General features: G+C 47.5%; 2 protein-coding genes across 2 annotated transcripts; one reads left to right on the top strand and one right to left on the bottom strand.

Moving 5' to 3' along the window:
* Nucleotides 1-4,169: 4,169 nt before the first annotated feature.
* Nucleotides 4,170-7,324, top strand: LOC125522023 (pentatricopeptide repeat-containing protein At1g11290, chloroplastic-like). Its single transcript, XM_048687088.1, has one exon. It carries the CDS (start codon nucleotides 5,849-5,851, stop codon nucleotides 7,259-7,261), a length of 1,413 nt encoding a protein of 470 aa, XP_048543045.1. The 5' UTR covers nucleotides 4,170-5,848; the 3' UTR covers nucleotides 7,262-7,324.
* Nucleotides 7,325-14,063: 6,739 nt separating this feature from the next.
* LOC125523485 lies at nucleotides 14,064-15,170 on the bottom strand. The gene has a single exon (XM_048688520.1). The coding sequence runs from the start codon at nucleotides 14,876-14,878 to the stop codon at nucleotides 14,282-14,284; it is 597 nt and encodes a 198-aa protein (XP_048544477.1). The 5' UTR covers nucleotides 14,879-15,170; the 3' UTR covers nucleotides 14,064-14,281.
* Between the last annotated feature and the right edge of the window lie 2,081 nt (nucleotides 15,171-17,251).

Raw genomic sequence — 17,251 nt, 5'->3', positions numbered from 1 at the left:
CTGTGTCAGCTGATGATCAATCAAAGACCACTTTTACTTGCCCTTTCGATACTTTTGCTTATAGACATATGCCTTTTGTTTTATGTAATGCACCTGCTACCTTTCCAAGATGCATGATGGCTATATTCTCTGACTTTTGTGAAAAGATTTGTGAGGTTTTCATGGACGATTTCTCCGTTTATGGATCCTCTTTTGATGATTGCTTAAGCAACCTTGATCGAGTTTTACAGAGATGTGAAGAAACTAACCTTGTCTTGAATTGGGAGAAATGCCACTTTATGGTTAATGAAGGTATTGTCTTGGGGCATAAAATTTCTAAAAGGGGCATTGAAGTTGATAAAGCTAAAGTTGATGCTATTGAAAAGATGCCGTGTCCCAAGGACATCAAAGGTATAAGAAGTTTCCTTGTTCATGCCAGTTTTTATAGGAGGTTCATTAAGGACTTCTCAAAAATTTCTCGGCCTCTAACTAATTTATTACAAAAAGATATACCGTTCGTCTTTGATAATGATTGTGTAGAAGCATTTGAAATACATAAGAAAGCATTGATCTCTGCACCTATTGTTCAGCCACTTGATTGGAATTTACCTTTTAAAATTATGTGTGATACTAGTGATTATGCTGTGGGTGTTGTTCTAGGGCAAAGAGTTGATAAGAAATTAAATGTTATTCAATATGCTAGTAAAACTCTAGACAATGCCTAGAGAAATTATGCTACTACCGAAAAAGAATTCTTAGCAGTTGTATTTGCTTGTGATAAGTTCAGACCTTATATTGTTGATTCTAAAGTAACTATTCACACGGATCATGCTGCTATTAAATATCTTATGGAAAAGAAAGATGTTAAACCTAGAATTATTAGATGGGTTCTCTTGCTACAAGAATTTGGTTTGCATATTATTGATAGAAAGGGAGCTGAGAACCCCGTTGCAGATAACTTGTCTAGGTTGGAAAATGTTCTTGATGACCCACTACCTATTTATGATAGCTTTCCTGATGAACAATTAAATGTCATAAACGCTTCTCACACTGCTCCATGGTATGCTGATTATGCTAATTACATTGTTGCTAAGTTTATACCACCTAGTTTCACATACCAGCAAAAGAAAAAGGTTTTCTATGATTTACGACATTACATCTGGGATGACCCACACCTTTATAAAGAAGGAGTAGATGGTGTTATTAGACGTTGTGTACCTGATCATGAACAGGAACAGATCCTACGCAAGTGTCACTTCGAAGCTTATGGAGGACACCACGCTGGAGATAGAACTGCACATAAGGTATTGCAATCCGGTTTTTATTGGCCTACTCTCTTCAAGGATGCCCGTAAGTTTGTTGTATCTTGTGATGAATGTCAAAGAATTGGTAATATTAGTAGACGTCAAGAAATGCCTATGAATTATTCACTTGTTATTGAACCATTTCATGTTTGGGGCTTTGATTATATGGGACCTTTTCCTGCCTCTAATGGGTATACACATATTTTAGTTACTGTTGATTACGTTACTAAGTGGGTAGAAACTATCCCAACTAGTAGTGCTGATCATAACACCTCTATTAAGATGCTTAAAAAAGTTATTTTTTCGAGGTTTGGAGTCCCTAGATATTTAATGACTGATGGTGGTTCACATTTTATTCATGGCGCTTTCTGTAAAATGCTTGCTAAGTATGATGTTAATCATAGAATTGCATCCCCTTATCACCCACAGTCTAGTGGTCAAGTAGAATTGAGTAATAGAGAACTCAAATTAATTTTGCAAAAGACTTTTAATAGATCTAGAAAGAATTGGTCCAAGAAACTTGGTGATGCATTATGGGCCTATAGAACTGCATATAAAAATCCTATGGGTATGTCTCCGTATAAAATGGTTTATGGAAAAGCATGTCACTTACCTCTTGAACTAGAACATAAGGCTTATTGGGCTATTAAAGAGCTCAATTATGATTTCAACTTGCCGGTGAGAAGAGGTTATTTGACATCATTAGGAGAAAGATGTAATGGACAAGACCCAATCCTAAGCATAGCACAAGATCGTGTAGTTCGTCTGCTAAAGCTTTTCTAATGTCAAGTATCTTTTCCTTAGACCATGAGATTGTGCAACTCCCGGATACTGTAGGAATGCTTTGGGTGTGCCAAACGTCACAACGTAACTGGGTGGATATAAAGGTGCACTGCGGGTATCTCCAAAAGTGTCTGTTGGGTTGGCACGAATCGAGACTGGGATTTGTCACTCGGTATGACGGAGAGGTATCTCTAGGCCCACTCGGTAATGCATCATCATAATGAGCTCAATGTGTCTAAGCAGTTAGTCACGGGATCATGCATTACAGAACGAGTAAAGTGACTTGCCGGTAATAAGATTGAACGAGGTATTGAGATAGTGACGATCGAATCTCGGGCAAGTAACGTACCGATTGACAAAGGGAATTGTATACGGGATTGATTGAATTCTCGACATCGTGGTTCATCTGATGAGATCATCGTGGAACATGTGGGAGCCAACATGGGTATCCAGATCCAGCTGTTGGTTATTGATCGGAGAGATGTCTCGGTCATGTCTACATGCCTCCCGAACCCGTAGGGTCTACACACTTAAGGTTTGATGATGCTAGGGTTATAGGGAAAGTTTGTACGTGGTTACCGAATGTTGTTCGGAGTCCCGGATAAGATCTTGGATGTCACGAGGAGTTCCAGAATGGTCCAGAGGTAAAGAATTATATATAGGAAGTGAGGTTTTGTCCACCGGAAGTATTTCGGGTGTCAACGGTATTGTACCGGGACCACCGAAAGGGTTCCAGGGGTCCACCGAGAGGGCCCCACCAGCCACGGAGGCTTGCATGGGCCAAGAGTGGGAAGGGACCAGCCCCTGAGTGGGCTGGTGCGCCTCCCACCAAGGTAGAAGGCGCAACTAGGAGGAGAGGGTGGAAACCCTAGGCGCAGATGGGCCTAAAGGCCCACCCTAGGGCGCGCCCCCTCTCCCCCTCTTGGCCGCCCCTCCAATCCCATCTAGGGCTGCCGCACCCCCTAGGGTGGGAACCCTAGAGGGGGCGCAGCCACCTCCCCTCCTCCTATATGTAGTGGGGGTTTTGGGGCTGCCAAGGACACGAGTCTCTCTCTCCCTCGGCGCAGCCCTACCTCTCCACATCCTCATCCTTCGTAGTGCTTGGCGAAGACCTGCTGGAAACCACCCTGCTCCACCACCACCACGCCGTCGTGCTGCTGCTGGAGTTGTCTTCTCCAATCTCTCCCTCCTCCTTGCTGGATCAAGGCGCGGGAGTTGTCACCGGGCTGCACGTGTGTTGAACGCGGAGGCGCCGTTGTTCGGCGCTTAGATCGGAATCAACCGCGATCTGAATCGCTGCGTGTATGACTCCTCCAACCACGGTCTTGCAATGCTTCCGCATCGCGATCTTCAAGGGTATGAAGATACACTCCCCTATCTCTCGTTGCTAGTCTCTTCATAGATTGATCTTGGTGATGCGTAGAAAATTTTAATTTCTGCAACGATCCCAACACAAACGACCAAGCATCCACCCATATGGGGCCACGAATGCTAAATATAGCCCCGATGCACCAGAGCTCCGCTTTTCTAGGGAGCTTAGTATCTCTAAGGATGATAGGTGCTTTCGGATTCATGCCAAAAAGTTACGGAAACATAAGAGCACGCCTCATAAGACCCTAAACCCTAAATATAATCCTCGATGCTTTTTCCTGGGCTAGGGGAGCGATGCCCCCTGCTGATATGTGCATAACTCAACCCATTGATTCATGTCCAATGTTTTCGTGCGTGTATTTATCTAGACTTGACAAGTAAAATAAGCTCCACGTCCTCAAAGTCAGAGACAAAGATATGTATAATTGATTGGCCTTCAAATTGCATCACAGAGTACTGGCGAAGATGGCAGGACATGAGGTGCACAGACCACGAGTTGTTCAAGGACCGCATCCCCGTGGTCACCTACGAGGACCTCTACCCGAAGATCAACCGCATCGCCAACGGCAATTGTAGTGACCCTATGTTGCTAAATTAATATAATACACCCCTTTAAGAAAAAGCGAGAGCAAACTGAGGGCATGTACAACAATGGTATATTAGGAGCATCAAGTGAGATAAATGTTAAAGTAGAGAAAACAGAAGGGAAACGTTTATAAACGGACGACCGGCGTAAGCTTCCGCCGGTCCGCGTCACTCGCGATACAAAAAGCTAGTAGGACCAGGCACCCATACCTTATCGCATTGCCTGAAGCATCTCGTCCACCCAGACCTTATCCACATCGCTCAAAGGCATCGCCGCTTCCCTTTCTGCCTCATCTCTCTTCCCCACGGGGAATCCGCCATTAATCCCCACATATCAAGCTTTTGTGTCTCCGTCTCTCCTCTCATGCAGCAGTCTGCCATGGATTCCAAGGAGAGCGAGCTCGGTCTGCGGTAGTCCACCATCGAGCACATCAAGGGGAGTTCGCGGCCACGGCGTGCTACGTTCGATGACGGTCAGATGCTGGGACCGGCCATGAGGAAGGCTACAACCACGGGTTGAAGGTGCTGGAACAACCGCTCACGGTGACCGGCGACGGAGATGGTGGTATTTTTTTGCTAGAATGAGTGTGTTTGTTTCTGCAACCAGCCCCAATTTTGCTACCATCATCTTCAGATTTTGCTGGAACCAGCCCAATTTTTTGCTACAATGGCTTTGTTTTTGCTGGAATTATTACCTGTGTTGCTACTACTATCTCAGTAGTGCTGGACTAGCCCCAATTTTGCTACCACCGACTTCGATTTGTGCTGGAACCAACAATCTTTTTTGTTACCACTATATTTTTGTTTTGCCGGAACCGGCTCCAATTCTGCTCTCACCGGCTTTGATTTTTGTTGGAACTAGCAATTTCTTTTGCTACATCCAGCATCATTTTTTGCTGGAACTAGTCGACTGTCGGCTACGACGGTTGGCGCAACGGAGCTACAACCAAGGTGGAAAAATGCTACAACCGGTGCATAAATTTGCTACAGGCGGCATTTTTAATTGCTGGAACTAGTCTAGCGTCGGCGCGACGGAGCTCTGTAGGCCGGCGAGCGCGGGCGGCCGGGGCGACGAGCACAGGTGCGCTGTTGGCCGGCAAGCACATGAAGCCAAGGACGAGCACCGGCAGCGATGAGCGCGGAGTCCGCCATGGATGGGAATTGCTGGTCAACGCAGAGCCAGATGCGAAAGGGGAGGCAATGATGTGGAAAAATTAACGGTTGGTTGTGGCCTAATCCTACGACTGGGGGCGGACCGGCCGAAATTTCGGCCGGTGCGCCGACGCTTAGCAGTTGTCAAAAGAGAAACCATAAGAAAATATTTGTCTTCTCTTAATTAAGAGATGATCTTTTAACAATAATATCTCATCACAGAAATTTAAAGTTATCAGAGATAAGACTAAGAATAACATGTGTACATAATTTTATATTATCTTTTACGCCAAATTACGTGACGAGTTTAAGATAACACTGTCAACCACTATAGATACCTTCTCGAAAACACACACACTATAGATGCCTTTAGAATGGCAATTAATAACACCCATGGCATGTGCTACTATGAGCCAGTTTTTTTGGCAATTCTCCTAGAATTGACCCCCTCTTCAGTTTCTCCCAGAATTGTCATTCCATTTTTTTTATAATTTCTATCTAATTAGACATTAACTAGTTAAGAATTATAAAAAACGATAAAGTGACAATTCTGAGAGAAGCTGGGGAGGGATCAATTCTGGGAGAATTGCCCAAAAAAACTGACCCTATATCAAATTGTGGAAGCGCCCAGGGGCTTTCTTGTCATTTACCCAATAGCACCCAAATCAAATGCCATGAGCGCCAGCGCCACCACCTTGCGCGACGCCGCGGCCATCCTCGGCGCCCTCTCCGCCGCCTCCGCCGCCCAGCTCCACGCGCACGCCCTAAAGCTCGGGTTTCTCCCCTCCTGTCTCCACCTCTGCTCGTCCTTCCTCAAGTCTTACGCAGCCTCCGGCCGCCTGGCCTCCGCGCGCCAGCTGTTCGACGAAACCCCCCGCCGGGACATCCCTCTATGGAACACCCTCGTCTCCGCCTGCGCGCGCTCCCGTCAACCCCACCACGCCCTGCTCGCTGCGTCCGCCATGGTGGGCGAGGGCTCCCGGCCCAACAACCTCTCCGTCACGAGCCTCCTGTCTGCGTGCGCGCAGCTGAGGAGTCTGGTGCACGGGAGAGAGCTCCACGGATATGCCGTCAGGAATATCCCTGTTCTTGATTTGCGCGTTCTCAATGCGCTGGTAAGCATGTACGGGAGATGCGGGCGGTTCGCTGAAGCGAGCACGGTGTTCGCCGGTATGGGGAATAAGAGCGTGGTTTCTTGGACCTGCATGATCAATGCCTGCTGCGAGAACAGACGCCCAGCAGAGGCGCTGGAGGTGTTCAACGAGATGAGGCTTGCCGTTGTCAAGGTCGATGAGGTCACCCTGCTTGCAGTCATCTCGGCGTGCACAAAATTGGATTGTACGTCGGAGTTGGGCGAGTGGGTGGAGGAATATGCATGCGAGAATGGCTTCTTGGAGAACACCCGTGTCGCTAATTCGCTCATCCATATGCATGGTAAGATGGGGAGGGTGAAGAAGTCATGTCAGATATTTGACTCGATGAGTGTGAGGACTGTGGTCTCATGGACAGCCATGATACAGGCACTTGCTGTGCATGGGCATGGGGTGGCTGCCCTTGTTCGGTTTTCGCAGATGCTTAGACAAGGGTTCTGGCCTGACGAGGTTATCTTCTTAAGCGTGATCAATGCTTGTTGCCACTCCAGGCTAGTGAGTGAAGGGCGCCAGTTGTTCAAGTCCATGGTCGTAGACTATCACATCACACCATGGATGGAGCACTATGGAAGCATGGTGGACCTGTTGTGCAGATCTGGCATGTTGGACGAGGCGTTTGAGTTTGTCTTGGCCATGCCTGTGAAGCCTGATCCTGTAATATGGCGTGTATTGACCGGAGCATGCCGTGATCATGGAGATATGAATTTAGCGAGGAAGGTGATGGATCATGTGATCGACATGGAGCCTGGCCATGAGGGGAATTATGTGCTTGCGTCAAACTTATATGCTGCTAATGAGAACTGGGGACGTGTTGTGGATGTAAGGGTGGAGATGGGTGTGAGGAAAGAGACGTTAAGATGCAGTACTGCCCTGTCTTACATTGAAGTCAATGGTGAAGAAAATGCAGAAAGCTTCTCTACTGCACAGCACCAGTAACTTTTCCAACTCCACTACTATGAGATTTGCTTGAGGTATAATTATGAATGTTATTTGCTATTACTAGCTAGCATTACAGTTATGCAAGTTTCTATACAAATTCAGGAATTTGATACTTCTTAGTCTTCTGCAAAAGATGCAAAAGGGTAGGTTATTATTGGTCAAATTGGACTGTCGGTCTGGTGGAGGAGTCTTGCTATTAGACATATATATGTCAACTGTCAGCACGCCTGTCCTTCGAACATCTTGAAGATCGTCTTAGTATACATATCTATCATCGTTGATTAGTAGTCTGAGGTGATGCCTATCTTGATGTTGCTATCATAATTAATGATTGATAACCTCACATCCAAAGGGCCAGATAATTCAGTGGTTTATTTTTTGTATGTGGCCAATTGTTTCCTCAGACGCACAAAAGCATTGCACATGTTTTTATAAGAAGATGATATACAGCCATTTGGCCAGAGGTGAAAAGCGACCCTCTCCACTTGCCAATAAACGAGATCCTGGCTAAGAAAATATGAAAAAATATATATGAAGAAAGACGTGTCCGTCCTCACCAAGCGACGGGCATCAGGGCCCTCACATCTAGACCAAGAACAACACGAGAACCATACAATTTGTGATCCTGGAGTATGCGACTATTTCTTATGTAGCTCACTTTTAGCAGACAGATTAACAACCAGTGTAGTTGCCTTTATTTATTACTCCCTCCGTCTCATAATATAAGATGTTATTACATCTAATATGCTCACATACTAGATGTAACAACGTCTTATATTATGGCTTATGGGACGGAGGGAGTACCTTTGTGTAGATGCATCTCCTGTAAGTTGATCTTCTGCGAAAAAGTAGTCAAAAGCTGCATCACTGGGTTGATAAAGTCCTACACAAGTGCACTGGAGCACTGGATTTGCCCCTGATCCATAGATGCTCCACGAAGAAGCTGACATCTTGCATCATGATTTCTTGGGATTTAGAGATGGTCCAAGCATAGAACTTGATTGGGCACTCTCAATGTCAGTGAAAAATGGTGGCAGGCAATGTGCCTTTGCCGACTCCAGTGTAGGCTGTGTTGGATGGCTGATCATATCAACTGCTACGCTGTGTCAGCGAATCAGCTCTTCCTAGCTACCAGTTAAAGATCAACCTGAAAGAGTGAGGATAGATGCACCTGCTCTGAACAAACTGTCACAGCCATTGAGCTGTTGTACCAAGCCGTACAGTTTTTACAACTTTGCGGTTTGGTTTGTTTGGCACTTTCTCCAAAATTCAGCTCTGCCTATTTTCCTTCTGTGGTATATCTTTTGATAATTACAAAATCATGATCCTAAGAAAGTGTGTGTTTCAAATGCAAACCCAACAGTGTCACTTATCACGTCGCAAAAACCAGTGTTTCTTTGGAACCAACTAGTATAGTTCATCAAAAACCGCAGTGTTCAGGTTAGTCATCGAGTTGGTCACCCATGGCACCCGCAAAAAACAAAAGATTGGCCACCCATGGCGCGGTACTTCCATGGTTAGTCAAGCTATCGTCTACGGGAGGGCAACACAATGGAACGATAGCTTGTAAGTTGGTCCATCGGTTGGTGAACATATTGTTGTTTTTATCCTGTGGGCGTACACCACAGAGCGCTGAAAGAGACGGCCCATCAAAGTTGATGTTAAAAACATTATATGCAAGGCTTTTGCGTGTCTATCGTTTATGTCGCTGTTTTACACATCTCTACTACTGGTATTAATTTATTCTCGCGACAAAGACATGCCCAATACTATCCCAGTAGTAGCAGCCTGGGAATTCCTGACCACTTAATCAGGTAGGGGTATAGTGGCCCAGAGATTCGACATATCCAGCTTGCCAATGGGAGGGATGGGTCTCTGCAAGCAGTTGTTGTTAAATGAACACCTGACCTACAAAACTAGATTTCGCGGTGCTGCTAGACCAACAACCTCAAATGACACGACAGTTGAGAGATTAGTTATTTTTAGGCTGGATAAAAAATCAGCACTGAAAGCAAGGCTTGGAATACGCATTTCTGAAAACTGGGAGCCTTTTTCGTACACAACAACTTTCACATGTGTGTTGGCGCAGCCTACTGGCTGAACATCTGAACGGTGATCTGCAGGGTGTATCTTTAGTTGTAAATTTGAGTTAAAACTGAGGAGAGAGGGGGTTTGCATTGGCATTGTTCGGCGGGTTTGATTGATCATGTGAATTATGTGGTAGCGTCAAACTTATATATGCTGGTAATGAAAATTTGGGACATGTTGTGGATGTAAGGATGGAGATGGAGCAAAGAAAGAGATGTCAAGATGCGGTACTGCCGTGTCATATCGTACAGTACATTGAAGTCAGCGATGAAGAAAATACAGAAGGCTTCTCTTCTACACGGCACCAGTAACTTTTCCAACTTCACTACTATGAGATATGCTTGAAGTATAAATTTATTGCCATTACTAGCTAGCATCCATGATCCATGATCCATGATTGTGCAAGTTTCCGAACCTGAAGATTTTTTTTATATATATACTTCTTACTTTTCTACTCCCTCCGTAAAGAAATATAAGAGCGTTTAGATCACTATTTTAGTTATCTAAACGCTCTTATATTTGTTTACAGAGGGAGTACAAAATATGCAAAAAGGTAGGCTGTCGGTCAAATTGGACCCTCAGTCTGATGGAGGAGTCTTGCTATGAGACATATATGTCAACTATCAATACGGCTGTCCTTGGAACATTTTGGCTTGGAAATATCGTCTTGTTTTACTTATCTATCACTCGAGTAGTCTGAGGCGATGCCTACCTCGATGTTGCTATCATAATTGATTTCCTCACATCCAACGGACCAGGTATTGGGTGGTTATTTTTGTACTACTATGTGGACTACTTTTTCCTCGAACACACATAAGCATTGCGTATCTTTTTGCAAGAAGGTGGTATGTTGATAATGATATGCAACCATTTGGCCAGAGGCGAGATGCGACCCTCTCCGCTTGCCAATCGGCGTGATCCTGGCCACGAAAAGATGTTAAGAGGAAAATGATGAAAGAATTTGATCGTCCTCACCGGGTGACCGGCATACAGCGTCCTGATGTCTAGACTAAGAACAAGATGAGAATCATATAATTTGCTAGCGTGAAGTATGTGACTATTTCTTACATAGCTCGCTTTTAATTTTTTTATTACCTTTTGTGTGGATGCATCTCCTGTGTGTTGATCTCGTGCTGAAAAGTAGTCAAAAGCTGCGTCACATGGTTTGACAAAGTCCCGAATAACCGCACCGGGGCACTGGATTTGGCCCTAATCTGTGGATGCTCCACGAAAAGCTTCCGTGTTGCATCTTGATTTCCTGGGGTCAAGAGATGGACCACGCGTAGAACTTGACTGGACACCATCGCGTCAGTGACAAATGGCGGCAGGCAGATTGCCATTGCCATTGCGGACTCCAGTGTAGGCTGTATTGGACTTTTTTTTACTGTATCAACAACTGCTATGCCGCGTCGGCGACAAGTGGCGGCACAAATCAGCTCTTCGTAGGTTACCAGTTAAGATGGACCTGAAAGGGTTGAGAAAATTCCTTATTTGGCACTGTTTTAAAATCTGATTCCTTATTTGACACTGGAAAAGTTTCTCTTCCCTATTTGACACTAGTCTTAAATTTTATTCCCTGCACGACACCTCCGTCTATTTTGAGCCTAAATGGCATCTGGAAAGACGATTTTGCCCCTCATGTGCTATGTGTGTGCGCGTGTGTGTGCTGTTGCGTGTGTGGGTGCACGCGCACATGTGTGTTGCTGCTGCATGTGTGTGTGTGCATGTGTGCCGCTGCGTGTGTGTTTGCTACTGCGTGCGTACGTGCGCGCGCGTGTGTGTGCACTGTTGCGTGCCTATGTGCTGCCTGTGTGTGTGCTGCTGCTGCGTGTGTGTGTATGTGTGTTGCTGCGTGTGTGTGTGCGCGTGCATGTGTGTTGCTGCGTGTGTGTGCACGTCCGCGTGCGTGTTGTTGCGTGTGTGCGTGCGTGTGTATGTGCGTGCTGTTGCGTGCCTATGTGCTGCCTGCGTGTGTGTGTATGTGTGTGTGTGTGCTGCGTGCGTGTGTGTTGCTGCGTGTGTGTGCGCGTGCATGTGTGTTGCTGCGTGTGTGTGTGTGTGTGCGCACGTTCGCGTGCGTGTTGTTGCGTGTGTGTGCGCGCGTGCGTGTGTATGTGTTGATGCGTGTGTGCTTCTGCCCTCGCACCGGTGCTGCATGTGTGCGCTATTGCCCCCCACACACATACCACATGAGGGGCAAAAGAGTCTTTTCAGGTGTCATTTAGGCTTAAAATGAACGAAAATGTCATATAAGAAATAAAATTTAGAACTTAAAATAAGGAAGAAATTTTTTTCAGTGTCAAATAAGAAAGCAGATTTCAAAATAGTGTCAAATAAGGAATTTTCTCGAAAGGGTTAGGATGGACGCAGCTGCTCTGAACAAACCGCCGCAGCCATCGAAGCCATTTTACATTTTTGTAACCTGCAGTTTGGTTTGGTTTGGCCGCATCTTCAAAATTGAACTTTCCCTCCCTGTTTTTTCTCTACTGTATATTTTTTGATAATCGCAAAATCACGTTTGAACTCGACGGCATTGCTTTCCGTGTCGCAAAATCTACATATTTTTGAACGAACTTGGTGAAAAATAATGAAAGGTGCGCAGCTAAAAAAGAAGTTGGTCGCCCATGGCGCCGTAGTTCCCAGGGTGAGTCAGCTAACGTGGATGGCTTTTTGACATACTGGCAGGTTTGATGGCTGGTGAGGATCGAGAGTCCATGGAGCGTGGAGCCAAGATGGATTTGTGCACCTCCATCGACGACGAACTGATTCTACTCCACCAAGGCAAAAAAGCTTCGAGACTGTGTTTACCCGTTTGGTGGATTGCACTCCTGCGCGAGTGTCTTTTGCTCTCCTGTGTTTTGCCTACGAGCAGGGCGTTGTAGTACTGTTATGATTCCTGTTGGAGTTTGCCTTGATCTGGTTAGGTCTAGTGGTTTGCATGATGCTAGGTGTCACTGGGTTTTCGCCCCGCGATGGGCTGCTCGATGACGAGTGCTTATAGTGGGTTTCCCAGTGATGCTTTGATCTCGCCTGACCCCTTTCTTACTTCCTTATGCTGTAGCCGCTTATGTTGGGTCTGTGTTCGTTGAACTTTGAACTTTGTATTTCCGTTATGCATTTAATGGAAAGGGGTTATGGCCCGGGTCAAAAAAAAAAAAGCTAACGTGGATGGCAGGGCAACGCAAGGAGCGATAGCTGTCATCTTTCGCTGCACACAACATTGTTGTTTTTACCCTGCCTGTGGGCGTGCCCGGCAACAGAGCGCTGAAAGAGACTGCCCGCCCAACTCGATGTTAAAAACCTTTTGCGTGCCCATCCATCCTCGTTTATGTCGCTGGTTTCACGCATCTATCTACCCACCTCTACGGGCTAGCAGTACGTACGTGTATTTATTAGTCGTGCGACAGAGATGTGGCGAGTACGTACTGACTGGCCTAGCCTAGGTGGCGGGACGTAGACGGGCAGAGTGGCCCGGAGAGATGTGCCGTATCCAGCGCGCCAATGGGGGCTGTGGAGTGAGTGATGAGCGTCTGCAAGTGCCAGCAGCCCATTGTTGTTAACCGAAACTCCAACTGTCGGAGTAAACGACCACCGGCCAACAGCCAATTGTTGTTAACCGAAACCCAACCTACAAAATTAGTAGATTCGGCTGCGCAACCACATTGAATGGCAGACGATAATTAGCCAGTTTGTTTTTTTGGTCCGATATAAAATGGACACTCAAAATAAGGCTTGAATTGTATACTCCCTTCGTTTCTTTTTAATCTGCATATAAGATTTGGTCAAAGTCAAACTCTGTAATGTTTGACCAACTTTATAGAAAAAAATAGTAACATCTACCATACTAAAGCTATATGATATGAAAATTAATTTCATGATGCATCTGACAATATTAATTTCATACTGTGAATCTTGATATATTTTTCTATAAACTTAGTCAAAGTTAATCAAGTTTGACTTTGACCAAATCTTATTTGTGAACTCAAAGAAAGCGGTAATATACTCCCTCCGTTCATTTTTATAAGTCACTTCAGACAACTTAAAATGGGCTATTTTGTACATTGACTGAAATGTCTTCAAAGTCTTATAAAAATAAAGAGAGAGTACTAGATATCTGATTTTTCTGTAAAATGACTCGGGAATCTTTTGCGTACAAAACTCCCCATGCGTGCGTGCGTGGGTGTATGTGTATCTTCAATCAATTGTACGTACTAAATTCGAGTTGAAACCGGGGAGAGAAGAGATGGGGTTTGACATTTGGATTTTTTTTCTTCCTTTCAAATTGACATATGGATTATTCGGTGGGTGTTGTTGTTTTGTCTGAAAATGAAGTTAACGAGGGGTTTGGTGAGGTGGCAGCCTCGGCATTACATGGAGGGAGAGTGACCCCCCAGCCCCACTCCTGTGTCCACTTGGAGATAGATTACGAATTGATCCCGCCCCAAAGTCAAACGAACTGTGCTCCACTTGCGTAGTACTTTGCTTGCTTGTGTTGTGCGAGTGAGTGCACAGCGAATGGGTCTCGTCGGACCAAGACTCGCAGATCGCCATCATGGTGGGACGACATTGGGTGCACCTGTCTAACCTAACCTACCGCGCTCATTCTTCCCTTCTCCATTATCATTAGCCGCACTAATCTCATCTTCTAGTAATACGTACACGAAGAGAAACATGCGCATACATAGAGATTAATGATGAACAAGCAGGAGAATGGACAAGAGAACAGTAGGAAATCTGGTTTCTGATACTAGTACAAATCACTGCCAAATGTACAGATTGATTATGAACAAGCAGGGAAAACGGACGACTAACAGAAGGAGAAAATCTAGTTCATTGATGGCGGTACAAAACTACTGCAAATCACTGCAAGCAAGCAACAAAAACGAAACGGCGGCAACGGCGACGGCGGCGAGCAGAGGAAGATCCTAGCTAGTCCTGGCTGCTGCGGTTGCTCAGGGTGGAGGCGCTCCGCATGGAGGAGCGGCCCATGGACTCGTCGATCCGGTCGAGCCGCGGCCGCCACGGCCCCGCGGAGGCGGCGGCGGCGGCGGCGCAGCTCTTGGCGGCGGGGCGGGGCGGCTTGGCGGTCTGCCCCTCGGCCTCGGGGCTGCTGCCGCGGCGCTGGGCGGAGTCGCCGGAGAAGAGCGCGTCGACGGCGCTGGGCGCGGGGCCGCCGCCCTTGCGCGCGAGCGCGGTGAGGCGGTTCATGAGGCAGGCGAGGTCGACCGCGGAGGACTCGGCCTGGAAGATGGAGTGCGGGAGCAGGAAGTAGACGGTGCCCGGCTGCAGCGCATCGTCCGGCCGGAACAGCGCGCGGCCCGGCTGCAGCAGGTGCGCCGACGAGCACAGCACGTACCGGCACGAGGAGGGCGAGGAGGCCGTGGCGCGCGCGACGGTGACCGGCGCCCCGTCCTCGCCCGCGGGGAAGTCCTCCACGTAGCCGTTGGTGTGGATCACCCGCACCCCCGCGAACGGCCGCAGCCCGCCCCCGCCGCCCGCCGCCCCCGTCGAGAAGCCGCACCCCATGGCGGTTAAACCAGCTGGTCCGAGCTCGAACTGTGGAGGCTGGGGAAGATGGATGATCTGGACCTGTCGGGGGTCGGCGGTCGCGAGTGGTGGGATGGCGTGTGCGGGGCTATATGCTGGGCGCCGGGCCGGCGGGGGCGTTGAACCGGCTGACGGCCGGCATGTGGCGCGGGGTCGTGGGCGTGGACGACGGACGGACGGACCTGACGAAGAGCTAGCGCGCGGGCGGTGGCGTGGCGTGGCGCGTGGTGTGGACTCCGTCGCGCGTGCTCGCGTGCCGCTACGTGGGCGCCCCGATTTATAAGGCCGGGATAAGATGGCGCGCAGAGAGAGAGAGAGAGAGAAATAAACACTAAACCCTTAATTAATTTGCAAGAAGAAGATTGCGGATTTAGATAAGATTGCTTCTAAACAAGCCTATACGTGCATGCTTATCCACCTAATCGAAACAACCGGTTTTTTCAAGCCGGGAATAATTGGTGCCCATTACCATGTTGTCGCGGAAATTCGTACCCGTCTCTAACCAACTGATCGTGGCACGTACGAAATTGTCATTACCACTGCTGCACGTACGTGCCCCCAGCAATCTACTCCCTCCGTTTCAAATTACTTGTCGCAGAAATAAATGTATCTAAAACTAAAATACATCTAGATATGTCTATTTTCGCGACGAGTAATTCAGAACGGAGGAAGTAGCAATCTAGAGACAGATAGCGAAGAAGGTGCTGGCAGAGCCATCTGTGGCAAGCCCAAGTTCCAGATAATCAATGTCGCTCGTGAGTCACCGGCGGGTGGCCTCGTTCGAAGAAAGAAAACAGAGTGACGTTACGTGGCTTCTTCTGTGACTGGCTGTGCACAGCAGTTGAGCAGCACTCCACAGTATGACAAAGATGATACAGTAAAAACAAGAGAGATAAGGTCATGGGGAGTGTGTGACACACTCACGCACAGCAGTTGGAAAACCGTCTGCGCGGCACACAGCGTGCCTCGAGCTCTCTCTCTCCTGCGTGCGTGCTGCGGCGCCGCCCCCCGCCGGCACGCCGGAAAAAGCCAAAACCGCGCGCGCACGCACGCTCTCCGTTTCTGTTTTCTTTCGTTCTTGGATTGGCGAAACGGTCGAAAGGTTTTTTACGGCTGTCCTCGTGAGCCTCGCCGGCTTGTTTTGGTTGGTTTCGGCGTGGTGACCAACTTTTCTTTTCTTACACGGCGCGGTGTGTGCACGTATGGCTTGTGCGTGATGCGCGGGGTGGAGGGGGGCGGCGGTCCTGCTCGCCGTGGGGATCACTCGCTCGGTCAATCTTCTGAACGCGGACCGCTTGATGGGCCACACACACCGTATGCAATTTTACTAAGGTAAGGGCGAATTTATTGGTTTAGAAAAATAAGCATGGAAGGAATACAAACACGGTAAGCACGCCTAGACACCTACAAGATGCACAGGTAAAAAAAATCAACGCAAGAAAAGTCTTCTTCCTCTTCCCACCGGCACCGCCGCCGATCCGCCCAATCTCCGATGGCTTTTGGGCTGTGGATGTGCGGAGGATCTCAACCCCCTGCTGGCGGGAGGGATCCTGTCGTGGAATTGTTACGGCAGATGTCCTAGCGAAAGGACTTAGTCGTAGGGCCATTGCAACTAGGAAGCTTAAAGGGGTTAATCGGGACAAGGGACACGGGAGGTTTTATACTAGTTCAGCCCCTTATGATGAAGATAAAAGCCTATGTCTTGTCGTGTTGGTATTGCTGGGGGTTTCGATCACCAAGAGGCTTAACTCGCCGGCTTGGTTATCGATCTCTTGTTTCTTGCCCTAAGCCGCCACCGGGTCGTCCCCTTATATACACGGGTTGACGCCTGTTGGCCTACAGAGTCCTGACCGGCTCATAATCGTGTCCGGCTCGGTGACTTCCTTTTCATGCCTTTCTTTACAAGTCTTTCCTTACATACGGCGGTTCATAATATCAGGCTTTAAGCCGCCTCCAGGCCTTTGGGCCTTCTATAAGATTTAATAAACTATCATCTTGAATGCTTACTGGGCTTCTTGTGTAATCCGCCACTGGGGCTGACCCGGCCCCTTCTGGGCGGGTCATAACTGATAGTTATATCCCCAACATTAGGCCCCAGGTTGACTTTGAACTTCGTTCTTTGTCAATCTTCATTACTTAGACAAAAATCCATCTTCTTATCTTCGCTGAAGTTTTTGTAACCCACCGTGACGTCATCTCTTGAAAACGCAAAAACTTTCATGACGTCATCTCCCAACGGATCTTTTATCTTTAATGTTTCCCGAGAATCGAGGCACTTGTGTAGCTGGATAACCATTATTCGGCTCTCTCTCGATTTTCATGCCCGTCTGTTCACATCTTTCCCTTATAAAT

The sequence above is a fragment of the Triticum urartu genome, chromosome 7 (assembly GCF_003073215.2).
Source record: "Triticum urartu cultivar G1812 chromosome 7, Tu2.1, whole genome shotgun sequence".
NCBI classification, from domain to species: domain Eukaryota; kingdom Viridiplantae; phylum Streptophyta; class Magnoliopsida; order Poales; family Poaceae; genus Triticum; species Triticum urartu.
The sequence above is the reverse complement of the archived record's forward strand: the minus strand, read 5'-3'. Positions and strand labels throughout refer to the sequence as shown.

What these genes read in the sequence shown, in the direction of transcription:
- LOC125522023 (XM_048687088.1), top strand. Translation starts at nt 5,849, where the DNA reads ATGAGCGCCAGCGCCACCACCTTGCGCGACGCCGCGGCCATCCTCGGC.
- LOC125523485 (XM_048688520.1), bottom strand. Translation starts at nt 14,878, where the DNA reads ATGGGGTGCGGCTTCTCGACGGGGGCGGCGGGCGGCGGGGGCGGGCTG.